Source organism: Salarias fasciatus, chromosome 19 (assembly GCF_902148845.1).
Source record: "Salarias fasciatus chromosome 19, fSalaFa1.1, whole genome shotgun sequence".
Classification (NCBI taxonomy): domain Eukaryota; kingdom Metazoa; phylum Chordata; class Actinopteri; order Blenniiformes; family Blenniidae; genus Salarias; species Salarias fasciatus.
In genome coordinates this window covers 2,745,826-2,759,423 of record NC_043763.1, presented here as the reverse complement: position 1 = coordinate 2,759,423, position 13,598 = coordinate 2,745,826, and the positions used below count along the sequence as shown (strand labels likewise).

General features: G+C 50.2%; 2 protein-coding genes across 5 annotated transcripts in view; one reads left to right on the top strand and one right to left on the bottom strand.

The window, feature by feature from the left end:
- The window catches only part of mnat1 (MNAT1 component of CDK activating kinase), a 34,332-nt gene extending 25,912 nt beyond the window's left edge, over positions 1-8,420 (top strand). For both annotated transcript variants that reach the window (XM_030116897.1, XM_030116896.1), the window contains exon 9: positions 8,149-8,420. In XM_030116897.1, the coding sequence (XP_029972757.1) occupies positions 8,149-8,269 (121 nt within the window). In that variant the 3' untranslated portion in view covers positions 8,270-8,420. The remainder of the gene's footprint in view (positions 1-8,148) is intronic.
- trmt5 (tRNA methyltransferase 5) lies at positions 8,366-11,599 on the bottom strand. 3 transcript variants are annotated; one of them, XM_030116890.1, is made up of 5 exons: positions 11,573-11,599; positions 10,010-10,554; positions 9,728-9,852; positions 9,001-9,637; positions 8,366-8,570 (listed from the first exon to the last, which is right to left on the bottom strand). In XM_030116890.1, the coding sequence occupies exons 2-5, from the start codon at positions 10,476-10,478 to the stop codon at positions 8,518-8,520; spliced, it is 1,284 nt and encodes a 427-aa protein (XP_029972750.1). In that variant the 5' UTR covers positions 10,479-10,554; positions 11,573-11,599; the 3' UTR covers positions 8,366-8,517. The 3 variants fall into 3 exon arrangements, with proteins under 3 accessions (XP_029972750.1, XP_029972749.1, XP_029972748.1); XM_030116889.1 differs by having other exon boundaries at positions 8,549-8,570; positions 8,932-9,637; XM_030116888.1 differs by lacking the exon at positions 8,366-8,570 and having other exon boundaries at positions 8,636-9,637.
- Between the last annotated feature and the right edge of the window lie 1,999 nt (positions 11,600-13,598).

Sequence of the window (13,598 nt, the reverse complement as noted above, 5' to 3'; positions counted from 1 at the left end):
GTTGTTTGTGTTGGCACGGGTCGCCCTGAAATTAGCCCATCTCTCTCTGACAGAGGTTGCTCAATGCGCTGCGCCAAATGCCAGTGTGTGTATAATATTTAGAAGTCCCCCCCCCCCCCCCCCCCCCACTCGGCATTGCTTTCTGTAATTGGTGGAAAAAGTGAGGTTTTCTGTTGGGGGAGCTTGTCAGGCATCCGTCTCTTGTCGGCGGGGCGAAGGGGGAGCAGCTGAATGAGCTGTGTTTAGTCTGGAGCTCCTCTCCTGGGGGTGCACAAGGAAGTCGTCATGAGAGCACTTTCTCTCACCGAAAAAAGAAAAGAAAAAAAGAAAACAACCCGAGTCGGTGTCCACGCGGTTAAATATCTATGGGTAGTTTGCTCTTTGACCCTCAGCATAGCCTGTCCTTTTTTCCCTCTAAAACCTGACCCGGGGCTTTTATTTGGAGTGGATCGGTGTTTTTAGGGCGGCACGGACACGGAGAAGTCGGACATAAATCACCGGTGCGCTCTCATGTAGGCCGGCCATGTTTAACATGTACTTAAAGGATCCCGGCTCACTGTTCTGGTTGGGAGCCAGGGGTTAATGGCTCTCTGAGTGATGCTCGCCTCCCGCCGGCCGGCGTTCTCCGGCTCGCCACGCATCCCTCGGCGTCGGCGTGTTTATTTGAATGGTGTGTGCTTCTGTTTGTTTGTTTGTTTGTTCGTGCGTGTGTGTGTGTGTGTGTGTGTGTGTGTTGGCTCGTTCTGCATGTTAAGTGCTTTTGGAGGGGAGGGAGAGATCCAGGATCGTCGGCGGTGCCGTCTCAGCCCTCGCTTCCTGGCAGGCAGCTTCGCTCGCCTTTTCCCTGCTCGCTTGGCTCCCGCCCAAGTCTCAGCTCTCCATCTTTCCAGTCCCGGCCCCGCCGGCCACCAGCGCCACCGGTGGCCCTGCAGCCGGCTCGGGGAGGACCACGGTCCATGGAGTACAATAGTAGCCACCTCTGCCATCACAGAATTGGAATATATGAGGTTAAAATTACATACAGATCATTCTTTCCGTCCCTCGCCTCCACGTCTCGCTCTGTGATGAGAACGCAGCTCAGCCATGATATTGTTCTTTTTCTCTCATTATGCAGCTGCAGCAGAGGAATTCCTAGAAACGGCCGTGAGTGCTATTTTTCCCCTCGCATTCATCCCTGCGAGGCAGATCTGGGTTTGATGGGGCTGCGGGGGGGCTGGGGTGGGAGGGGCGACGCAGGTCAGAGGTCGCTGACCGCGGGCGACCCGAGGTGCAGCACCAGGACGTCGGAGTGCCGGGACTGACGGGAGCAGAGTGATGGCACCTCGGAGAGACTCCTCTTGTTTTCTGGGCCACAAATAGCCGTGCACTCTGGCACTCTCGCTCACACAAACACAGCTTTGATGCTGAAGTTATGAGCGGGAGACGGAGGCGCCGTCCCTCTGACCTCGCGTGAACTCTCTCCAGCGCTTTCATCTTCTTTTACTACTGTTAGATCACTTCTAAACTCTGAATAATCTGTGAAGCCGTTATCTCGTTTTACGGGCGATGATTGGCTCGTCTCTTACATAACAGTGGTGTTTTTCCTGAAACAGTTCGGCGTTGCCACCATGACCGAGGCCTACAGCTGAACTTGGTTTCTCAGATATCCGATAGCCTCCATTCTTCCACACTACACACTCGTCGCACGTGCCGCTGTCTTGTGTTACGGGATCCGGCGTTGCCAGCAAGAGCAGACCTCAGCGCTCTGCTGAGCGCTTCTCCTGGATGTTAAAGGCTTGACCGCCTGTTTGGTGGACGCAGATTTAAACTTTGCATAGACAAAAGAGAGAGCAAGCGCTGCGAAGGTGTGGAGGCTGTAGGGCAGATATTTGACTTGCAAACCTGTCTGTGTCAACAGGATGCCCCATGCAGCAGCCACCGCCTTTTCTTTTTACCTTTTACTGTACGGATGCTCGCGCTCCTCGTTACTAACCAGATCAGAAACTGAAAGAGCAGCGCGGCCTCCGTCTGATTCCCCGGCAGCCAACACCCACACCATTATCCCGTCTGTCTCAGTAAACAGACCATTAACAGGCAGCGCTGGCGGAGGCCAGATCACTATTGTTTTCCCTCCCATAGATCTGTGCAAATATTGATCTTCTCTTGAAGTATGACTCAAAATAAGCACGCGCTGCAGTTGACTAGAAGCTTTTTACTTGCGGGTGAGTCATTTCTGACCTAAAGAGTAGGGCGGAAACATTACAGGAGGGCAGAGTGGGAGGTTCATTTGTCTTGTGTGTATTCTGGTCATCTGAAAGAGGCCTGCTTTTAGTGTTATTGTTTTCTGTGTGCGGGCCGGGTGCCAGACAGACCAGCAGTCTCCTGCCGAGATGAACCCGGGCCAGGCCAATCCAGGCCGCTGCCAGTGAAGGAGACACCGCCGGCCCGGGAACTCCAAGGATAACGGCGTCTCTTCCTTCCAGATTTATTTGTATCGCGGCCTGGAGGCGGCAGGGTCGGCACCCGGCGCAGGGTGAGGTGATGTCTCCCCGACTATTTTAACACACAATCATCCCGGTCGAGGTTTACGGCCGTACCCTGTCTCCAGTTGCAGGCTTTGATTGTGAGCCCGCTCATAGCTATGTGGACACGCAGAGCGAGCGTGTGAGGCAGGAACACCGGCACACTGCGCCTGTGCCGGGCTCGGCCCCCCGGGGGCGCCGGGCCCAGCTATGTACAGGGGGATTAGCCGGCTCATTTTCTCCTCTTAAGAGCTGCAGAAACAAAACAAACTCCCGTCATGTGGGGCTGGGCCGTGGGGACTCGCCGTGCACACCTCGCCGTGGGCGGGGCCTCTCCACTATGATGTATGAATTATGGCCCTCCCCCTGCTCTACCTTCCCCTGCTCTTTGTTTGCCTCCCCCTCCTTTCCAGCCAACTCCTTTTCTATTTCTCTCTCTAATTGAAATCTCCTCCGTCTTTTTTCCCACTGCTCGAGGTGCTTCTGTAAGCGATACCCGCGGAGGAAAATCCCCCCTGGGAAGAAGTCCATTCTCCCTCTGTCGGGCTGATCTGTTCCCCGAATGTTCCCTGACTGTCCCGGCTCCTCGGCGCTGTGGAAGCGTTGGGCGTGTCTGCTGCGAGCGGCCGTCCACTGCTGGGCATATGTCCTCCCATTGTGCCGGGCCCCATTCGGTGAAGGATGACACTGATGTCATGTCATTATCCTCCGTCTCCCGTAGCGTCCGCCGCCCTCCGCCGCCCTCCTCCGCCCTCCTCCGCCTTTCTCTGAAGCTTTCCGGGGGGCAAAGCGATCAGGTGGCGGCTCGGGAGACGAAAGAAAGATGCTTTTGTGTGTCAGGTGAGCTGAGCGCTGTGTGTGTGATGCCTCCCCATCAGGTGTGAAGTCAGTGGCTCAGTCAGTCAGCCTCTACTGCCCCCATCAGGCGGCACCGGGGCGGTGCAGGGGCAGAGCAGGGCCCTGGATGAACGGTGACAGGTGATGGAGGAGCAGGAAGTCGGGCTGAATTCGGCCACATGTTGCTCAATCCCCCTTTATCGTGGACGGCGGCGTTTTACTACGGACTACACAAGTGCAGCTCTCAGTGCTCACTGATACCAACAAGCTGCCATCTTGACAACAGCTTGCAGATTGTCAGTCACCCGGCATGAGAATGTATTTCTATAAGCGTGAATGTCAAGTGTCACCCGGAGCCTCTGTTAACACTGTGAGCGTGTTCTCCCCCCGCAGTAAGTAAGTGTCAGCGATACCCGCTCCGCCGCTCGTTCAGGGTACAGAGAGACAGAATCGACCTGTCAGCGGCGGTGATAAGGCTCGTGACGCCGGTCTGAGAGGATGTGATGTAACCAGGTCCACACACACACTCACACACACTCACACAGGACGACTTGGGACGATGTGGTGGACAGTGGGCAGGCTAATGGCCGAGGATCTGTCTCACACTGCCGAGCGTCCCAGAGGAAGCTGAGTGCGACCTCTGACCCTGTGTGATGAAAGACTGCTGTTGACAGATATAGTATACCTGTGAGAGTTCTCGGTGTCTGCGGGAGATTTGTCTCGGAACCAATTCACACATTTCTTTTTGAATTTATTTATTTTTCTCTCGGAGAAGGAGCTGGATGGGTTGGCGTTTGGTATTGATGGAAGCAGCTCCTGTCCTTAGACAAACATATATCCACACACTTGAATTGTGTGGACACACACATGGGGGGCACACGCACACATGGCCCGTCCACACAATGCGCTCAGTGTGCTGTGTGTCTCACAGGGGTCCGTTTTCTCCGAGGGCAGAGTGTGAGAAGGAGGGGCAGATGGAGCGGCGGCGCTGCCCGTGAAACCGGAGCCGCCTGAGGAATGCAGGGGGTGTTTTGGGAGGGCTGCAGTGGAGTTTAGTGGGTGAAGGAGGGAGGGGGGGGGGGGGCGACTTGAGGGGTAGGATGGGTGATTAGGGGGTGACAGCTGAGTGCTGACCCTTCTATAATGACAAATCATCTGGCAGGTGTGTGGCTCTGTAAACCCCCCCTCCCTCCTCCGGCTCCCCATCATTCCCAGGCCATGAATCCTCCATCGCTGCTGCTGCAGCAGCGCTAAAGGAAGACTTCCGGGCATCCTCGCTCTCATCCCGCTGGCTCTTTCCTCAGACGGAGCTGGCCCCGGGCTCGTCCGCCGCCCCCTCTGTGTGCTCGGCGCACCGGTCTGAGCTCCTTCACTTTAATAAACATAGCTAATGAGGCCTCGGTCCTTGAAGCAAGAGAGGCTTTATTGATTTCCCTCTGCAGGCATCATTTTTTCCCTTCCAGCACTGCTTCAACTCAATACAGACAGTCTGAAAGCTGAGTGGCAAATAACCTGGAGTGTCTGTTCTTCCTTACTCTGCTTAAGTAGATCCTTCAGGTGTCTGACCTGGAAGACTTTTCACTGCCGGCATTGTGAAAGTAAACACTGGAATTCTGATTTTTGTCATTGCTAATGATTAAATTAGTGACCGTACTTTATACTTTTAAGGTTATTTATTTATCTTTCTGGATTATTTAAAAAAAATTATCCCTGAATCAGATACATTTTCTAAAACTCAAGGAGCTGCTGAACCTTTCTTTTGATTCATGCAGAGAAATTAAAACGGCTGTAAAACATCCTCCTAGCTTCTCTTTGAACCTGGACCAGGTATTGATCTTTGCTTCGTACGCCCCCCTCTGCCAGATCACCAGGATGTACAATCGGTTTCTGTTCGGCACAGAGAGCCGGTGCTGCTCCTCTCCAGTGAAAGCTGCTTGGGCGACTCTGCACAGAGCCATTGTTTCAGAGGGATCCACATTGCTCCGCTGTCATGTGCGTCTGCTTTGTGGTTTGTGTGTTGATTAAGTGTCTGCTTGCCGAACAGCCACTGCAGCTTTACAGGCCTCTTTTCTTTTCCGTCAAGGCCAGGCTCCCGCAGCCCGTCTTAATCCAATTCTCGCCGACACATGGAGTCTAGACGAGAGGCCCGGCTCCAGCCGGCACCTCCCTCTGGTATCCGCCGAGTCCCAGCCCTCACGGCCTTTCCCCCGAGGAACCCAAACACCCTTCACTCCGCGGCAACAAGGTGGATCCAAACGGCAGGAGGAGCCACACATTCTCAGCTGGAAATCACGCAGAACCCGCCGGAACGCTGCGCCACTTATCTTTTCACTTCGAATTAGAGATGGGCCGCGGCGGCGTTTTCCAGGCAGCGGGAGCCGGGAACGCTTTCAGGGTCCCGTCAGGAAAGTCGGTGAGCGTTATTAGCATGAGCAGGAGACACTGAGCAGGTACTCCAGCTCCAGACCCCGGTGGAAAAACGCTGTTAGCCGTGAACAGTTTTGATCCAGCTGCACGCGGTTTTGGGAAAGCAGCAGATGGGAAGAATAAGAGGTCGAAAAATAACACAAGAACTTGATCATTATTATGATTTTGTGGAATTAGGAAAAGGCATATTTTGACATTCGTGCTGCTGTTGATGCCAAAGGAACGCCACACTGCTATTTCACATCAAGCTCAAAGAAAAAAAAAACAACCCACCATACATTTGTCTCTGTGTTAATGCAAAGCAACTGTCACCGTGCACGCCGTGCACGCCGTGTCAGTCAGTTGTCTTCATCACCTGCACCCGTCTTTTCCCGCTCCCCCTAAGCGACATAATGGGCCCGTCCAAAGTGACCCATATTTACCCAATAATACGAAGCTTTGAAAAGACCCGGGTCGGGTTGCAGCTAATGCTCCAGTGGGGCCCGGAGAGTGAAAGATGTTACCGGCCGAAACGGCTTGGGTTTCAGTGCCCCGCGAACAAAAGGCAGTCCAGTCCTCTGAGGGGGGGTGTGTGTGTGTTAATACACACAGTGTGAACCTGCAGTGCAGTTTGTGTCGTTTCCTGACTGAAGGCATTGAAATGATCCTCACCGTGCAGCACTTTGAGTTTTCTTTTCTTTTCTTTTTTTTAATGCATCTGGTGTTGTTGCGCGTCTCGGACGCGCCCTGCTCGTCTTTCGGCGTCCTCGGATGCTCGTAGGCCGCTCGCCCTTTTACTGGAAGATGCGATCGCGGCCGCTGAGTTAATGGAGCAGAACTGAGCTAACCCGGAGTGTTCGGGGTGAGCGGAGGGCAGACAGGGTTGGTTTAAGAGGAGAGGGCTCGTCATGATGATACCCAAAGGTGATTTCACCTCATATCCTCTACTCGCTTTTGACTTCCCAGCCCTCCCCTCCCTCTCCCTCCCTCCCTCCCTCCCTCTCCCTCTCTCCTTAGGGGCAGGCAGGTATAAAGTTACACAGAGCTCTCAGCTTTCTTGGAAGGAATGACCACATGAGTAGCTTGGGGATTAGATTAGCAGGAAGAGCAGACTTAGCCAGGCTGTAAATAGCCCACTTTTTTCACCATTAAAAAGGCCCAGTACAATATAATCAATAGATAGCACTCATCCGATGCAGGAAGCCATACGAGAAGGCCTCCCTCAAGTGCTCTGAAGGACAGGCTGCAGCAGCTTGGGCCTAATGAAGTTATTATTAATCACTGGGCCTCCTGTTTTGAACTTGTGTGTTGTTCCTCTAGTGGCTGATGAGTGGTCTGATTGACATTACGCCTGGTTTTCACTTTCGCTGGCTGCTGTGGGATGAGCTGTGCTCCTGCTTTAGTGCTGTGTTCGTGTCACCGGCCGGCCAGCAAGCATGTTTCACTCTACATTTTTTTCTTTTTTAATTAGGTTACGGGGAAATGGCGAAAGCGCGTCGTGCAGCGTGATCTTTTCAGTCTGGCCGACACCTCTCTGCTCTGGTTCACACACGCCGGGCCCCGTCAGCCTCTCTCCCAGCCTCCCCACAGGTGTTGGGTTACTCTGTAAAGCAGCTTGAATGGGCGCAGAAATCACAGAGTGCTGTCTGTGCTCTTGATTCCCATCGCACTTTGAAGTTTCCTCAGCTCCCAGGAACAGGGGCCACGGAGCCGGACTGGTGTGAGGGCTTCAGACCGCTCTGGCGGCCGTGTGGGAGTGCAGCGGGAGGGGGTGGGGGTGGGGGGGTATTGATGGGCAAGGCTGCGTGTTGTCTCAGTTGCTAGAGGACTTTGCTGTTTTAGCTTTGTAGTAAGAAACGACAAGAAAGCCGTTCAGAGCGCTTTCAGAGAGCACACAAACACTGAGGGGGGATTAGAGTGGCTGAGGACACAGGTCTCTCACACACACACACACACACACACACACACACACACACGCACCGCTATCAGAGCAGCGACAAGATGTGGAGACTGCATTAACAACTTCAATGTTTTCTTTGTTGGTGCGCGAGCATAAAGATAAACACCGACTTTCAGCTTCTCCTAAGAAGCTGAAAAGGAGCTTTGGCAGGATACATCTGTAAGCACTTAAAATATAAAAGACACCTATAATACTTTAATAGAGGCGTGCTGGAGAGCCGTGTCGGCACAAGGTGCTCCACTGTTGGTTTTCGGGTTCGTCTGTCTCCACTGATCTCATCAAAGGGCCAAAGGGTCCCGGAGAATTTACCTCAAGTGTGGATTTAATGGAGGATAAACTTAAACTGAAGTCACACTCACAGGAACTGCTTTTAAAGGCAGAACTCCGGCTGCCAGTCAGCCAAGTTATTTACTAAATACAGTGTGTGTGCGTGTGCGTTCTCAGGTATCTGAACCACGTGCGAGCTGCCATGCCTCAGGACACCGCTGGAGGATACACCTCAGCGCTGGCGTGCCACCGCGCCGTCCAGGACGCCTTCAGCGGACTGTTTCCTGCCCGAGGCTGAGCGGACTGCGTGGATACGCCCGGCTGACTCTGTTTGTGAAGGCGTTTTACCGTTTCTGTATTTTATATGTAAATAAATAAAAAAACAGTGTTTGTACATCCTTTACAGATTTATTTAAAAATGAAACACTTCATGTTGTGTACTACTCATTATGTTTTTTTTACATGATGGAGCTATTAGAGCCCAGTAAAAGAAAAAAAAAGTAAAACTGTCAACCTAAATGTTTTTCTGCAGCAGTGTAATAATAATTATGTAGATTCTTCACATTTCTGTCTTTTTGGGGCCGGTTCCTCCGAGGACTCTGTGGAAACAGAAGAAAAAAACTTTTATGCAAACAGGAAAAAGATTATCTGAAAATTACTCAAAGGTATATTTTGTTACCTCTAAATTATGGGTTTGTGGTGGAAGGTTTTTTTTTTTTTTTTTTTTAATATGGAACTTTCTTTTTTTTTTAAGAAATCCTCCAAATATTTCACATACAGATTTTATATTCATGACTTTTCAACTTGAAAAAGGTTAAAGATAAGCTATAAAAACTAACGCAGCGATCAGCCACTGCATTATGACCACCTGCCTCATAATGTGACGGTCTGATAAACTGCTCTGATCTACAGCAGCTCGTCTCCTGGTTCAGAGGAGACGGATCGGGTTTCCGTCCTCACATGCATCCACTCGACACGGTCGTCCATCACCTGTCAGCCACTTGTGACCAACAGAAACTGTTTCCCCACCTGTCTGCTCCTCGCTGCAGTACAGGACCTCTTCAGGCAGAGTGAATCTCACACACAGCATGTCTTTGTTGGGCGCCACGTTGCGCACGAAGTGCACGTCGCAGCGGTTCTCCAGAGGGACGCCGAGGCTGCGGGACGCCCGGGCCACCACGTCGGTGGAGGGGTCGTCGTCCTTGGAGAAGCCGTAGCAGTGCACGGTGGGCGGGTCGCGGCCGGAGGGCGGCTCCCCGCGCAGGAGGCCCCTGAAGGCGTCCAGGAAGTCCAGGGCCAGCGCCGGCAGGTTCATCACCATGTGCACGCCGGCGGCCCCCCTCAGCAGGGCGGGCAGCTCCTGCCTCAGCGGGCCCCGGATGAAGGCCCTGCCGTCCAGGTTGAAGCTCCGCACTCTGCCCTCCACCTTGTTGAGCCTGCAGTTGTGCTGCAGCCAGCGGTACGACTCCGGGTTCAGGTCGTTGGCCAGCACGTTGGCGCCGCCGCGGGCGGCGGGGATGGCGAACGGCCCGACCCCGGCGAACACGTCGAACACGGTGTCGCCGCGCTTGGTGAGCTGCACCACCCGCTGGTGCTCCGTGCTCAGCCGGGGGTTCCAGTACACGCGGGAGAAGTCGAACTCGTACGCCACGCCGTTCTCCTTCACCTGGAGGACAGACAGAAACAACAAGCAGCTCTCGATCGCCGTCTCCACTCCGTATCTGTAAAAACACGAGCGCTGAATCACCGCACGCACCTTGGCCACCATGTTCTCCTCTCCGGCCAGGACCTCCATCTTGAAGTTGCGGTAGGTGGAGTCGATGATGTTGGTTTTATTGACCACGCACGTCACACCGGGATTTTTATCCATGATCACTTGACCTGCAGAGAAGAAGCAGCAGCCGCCATCAAGTTCAAGTCAAACTGCTACTTTCTTCTAGTTCTTTGTGTCACATCTTAACACCTTGGTGCAGGTAATCAAACTGTTCAATATTCACAAATCAAGCCTACATCTGTTGACCAGTGGCGTTCCTCTCACCGATCAGGTTTTTGTAGGGCAGCTGATGGTCCCTGAGGTTCATGTGTGCGATGTGCCCCACCCGGCTGAACCCAGAGGTCACGTCCTGACCCTGAGGGAGCACGGCCTCCAGCACCTCCTCACTCTTCAGGTTATCGTAGGTCAGCTTGAGCTCGTACTGATGCAGCTCGTCGGAGACGCTGAAGGACCTCAGCGCCTCGGCTTCGGCCTCGCTGAAGGAGCCGGCCGTGGTCACTCTGTGAGGGTCCAGCAGGACCAGGCGGAACTCGCCGCTCTCCTCTTTGTCCTGGACCACTCGGGGAACCCCGGGCCGCTGGATGCTGCACTTCTTCAGGCTCTTCACCACCTTGTTGAGGACTGCGGTGGGAACTCGCAGAGCTGGGACGGTGATGGTCTGTGTGAAGGCCTCTCTGTCCAGGGCGGTCATGCCTCGACCTCCGGACGGGGGCGGTACAGTGTTGGGCTCCATGACGGGACAGAGTTCAGAGCTGAAAGAGCCGGATCGTAGATTTTATCTCCAAAGACTCAAGACTCTGCTGAAGAGCCTGGAAGAACAACAAGCTGCATTAAAGGGACTTAAAAGAGAGGAGACACACCCACACACTGTCTGTAACCCTGATGTTCAGGAATAGTTGACTCAGAGTGATGCTGGGAAAGTAATCCATGTATCTGTTATTTCCAGACTGGACGACTGTAATTCACTATTATCAGGGTGTCTGAATAACTTAACAAGTCTTTAAACTGATTCAAATGCTGCAGTGACGGTAGTGACAGGAGAGACCACAAACTCCTTCTCTTCACTGGCTTCCTGTTAAATCTAGAAGAGAATTGAATAATAGTCTTTTAACTTATAAAGCTCTAAACAACCAGACTCTATCATCTCTGAAAGAGCTGTTAGTCTCATCTTATCCAGCAGAACACTTGGTTCTCAGAGTCCTGCTTACTGACTGGAGGTTCCTCGGGTCTCTGGCAGTAAGACAGCAGTGAGGCAGAGCTTTCAGCGACCAGGCTCCTTCTCTGTGGAACCAGCTCCCAGTTTCACTGATGGAGGCTGAAGACCTTTCTGTCTCAGACATGCTAGAGTTGGACCTGGTTCAGGCCACTCTGGACCATTTTGTAATTATAACTGCTGACAGAGCTTTACTGCAAGGAGCGTCTTCTCTTTCTCACGATATTTCACTATTAAATGTCACGAGTGTTTTGTGGTCTGTTCTCTTCTGGTTTCTCCCTCCCCTCCGCCTGTCTGCAGCGGGTGGATTCATGTCTGTTTTTCTCGTGTTGCTCTCCTCTGTTCGATCCTTCTCAACCTGTTTCTGCAGAACGTCTTCATCTCTGAGTCTGGTTCTGCAGGTTTCTTCGTTTAAAATTGAGTTTCTCCTTCCCATCGTCTGCTCTGCTCGCTCGTGTGTTATCTTCTATCTGTCAAATTGCCTCGAATAACCGTGTTGTTTGGCGCTATGAAATAAATAAGCTGAAATTGATTCCTGCTGTTGTGATTATTTGTATCCGGAATCCTAAAGCTAAATAAGGTTTTAAGTGTTAAAAGTCCTGAAATCGACTCACCTCACATCCTCCGGCGCAGACATGCTTCATCTACGTCATCATGGATGGACCATAGCTGGCTTCTGATTGGACGAACGGTGGAAGAGCCGGTTTCTGATTGGTCATATGATTCTGTGACGTACACGACGCGACCGGAAATGAAAACCATGTGATGAACACAACACAACAAACCAGTAGTCAGCTGATTGGATAAAGAGGAGCGTATTAACTATGTTATCTTCATGACGGTGCTTGTTTCACACTTCATACGGACAGACGTGTGTGGGAGTCTGTCCCGGGAACTGGTTTTTTATAGTTTTATCTTCCGACAATGAGCAGAAATTCGGGTTAATCCTCAACGGACCGAAGGAGGAGAAGAGGCTGAAACTCTCCTAACAATGTAAGGTCAAAACAAGCTCCTAAAACTAAATGACAGCTAATAAATCATCAACAACAGCAACAGAGACCATTTGTGAATTATGCATTGTTTCGTTGAATTAGATGAAGTCCATAAAGGTGTTTGTTGGTGTGTGTGTGTGTGTGTGTGTGTGTGTGTGTGTGTGTGTGTGAAGTGGCTGATTTATGATTATCTGCATAATTCACCCTAAATGTAGAGTCTGCCTTCTTGTGAAAAAGTTTATGACGTGTCACGTGCATCACATTCCTGTTTTCTGCTCTGTCACCACCTCATGAGCAGTAACTGATCACACCCACACACAGGTGTAATTAATGAGAGAAAGACTGAAGATTAAATTCTCCCTTTATATTTAATTTCAGCCATGCTTAAAGAGCAGTGGTTGCCAACTTTATTATTGAGGGATGCACATTTTTGCCATTGTAAACCAAGGAGACACCCAGGAAACCACTCTCATTGGTCACAAAAAAAAGTTGAACCCACGGTAACACTATTTTTACATTTTCTGATATAGACAAGCATCACTAAATACAGTATAATTTATATTGTGTAAATAAAAGATTGAAAAGGAAGAAGCTAGAATAAACAAACATATACGAGATTTCGTGAAATAAAATGATTTCTCTGGAAGTTTAAAATCTTCTACAACAGTGCAAAGTTTTGCTACTTTCTTTTTTCTTCAGGCATTTTCAAAATTGTAAAATGTTGAAATAGTTCTTTATGAAAAGCAGGAACATTTGGCTTTGTCTTTACATGTCTATTTTTGTGTATCTGGAATTTCCCAGCAAACGCAATTGTGTTGATGGTTAAATCATGTATTCATTTTTAACAGGTGTACCAAATAAAACATGTTCTTATTGAGGTCAAAATTTACAAAATATCCAGTCTCCCCAAAAATGTTACTAAATTTCCATTCAAAAAATAGATGCTCAGTCGTTTCGATGTTTTTATCACAGAAAGAACAATTGTTGTAATAAAAAATCTCAAACATTCAGCAAATGAGTTTCTGTCAAAAGTGATATAAAGTGAGCGTCCTTCCCTTTTGGTTAGGAAATGTGAGCATTAAAGTGAGATCTTAACTAAATAACATCTTATAGATCATGAATACCACAGGTACTTGTAACAAAGGTCATTAATACACAACAGGAAGTGGAAATAAAAATTCAAATGAAATATATTATATCCAAGTCATGATATAAAGCTTTATTTTTTCTTGCTGCAAAAGTGGTAACTGTTTGATTTGAATTACATTTAAGTTCATAAAGTTGTTTTTTCTGTTTTGTGAAGTTGCTGATGCATGGTTATCTGCAGGAATTTACTCTTAAAGTTGAGTTTACTGACTTGTGAAATGTTTTGTTGCGACACTCATCACACGTCTGTTTCTAGCTCCGTCAGCAGAACAGATCACACTCACACTGGTGGGACTCAGACTTATTTTACGGTACTTGTACAAACTATTCCCCATGCAATCAGTTATTAAACATATAAGTTTATTGAACGTTGAAGCTTAAATTCTCCCATTTTATTTGCTTTCAGCTTTGCTTTAGAACACACTTTATTGTGATTGTACACGGCTGTAAAACACGTTTGTCCATGTATTTTCAGTTTAGTACATTTTTATGAGTTTAATTG

Excerpts from the sequence above, each read along its gene's own strand:
- trmt5 (XM_030116888.1), bottom strand. The coding sequence starts at position 10,478 with ATGGAGCCCAACACTGTACCGCCCCCGTCCGGAGGTCGAGGCATGACC. Across the intron at positions 9,853-10,009 it reads GCCCTACAAAAACCTGATCG|GTCAAGTGATCATGGATAAA; the intron begins GTGAGAGGAACG and ends TCTTCTCTGCAG. Across the intron at positions 9,638-9,727 it reads AGGAGAACATGGTGGCCAAG|GTGAAGGAGAACGGCGTGGC; the intron begins GTGCGTGCGGTG and ends TCTGTCCTCCAG.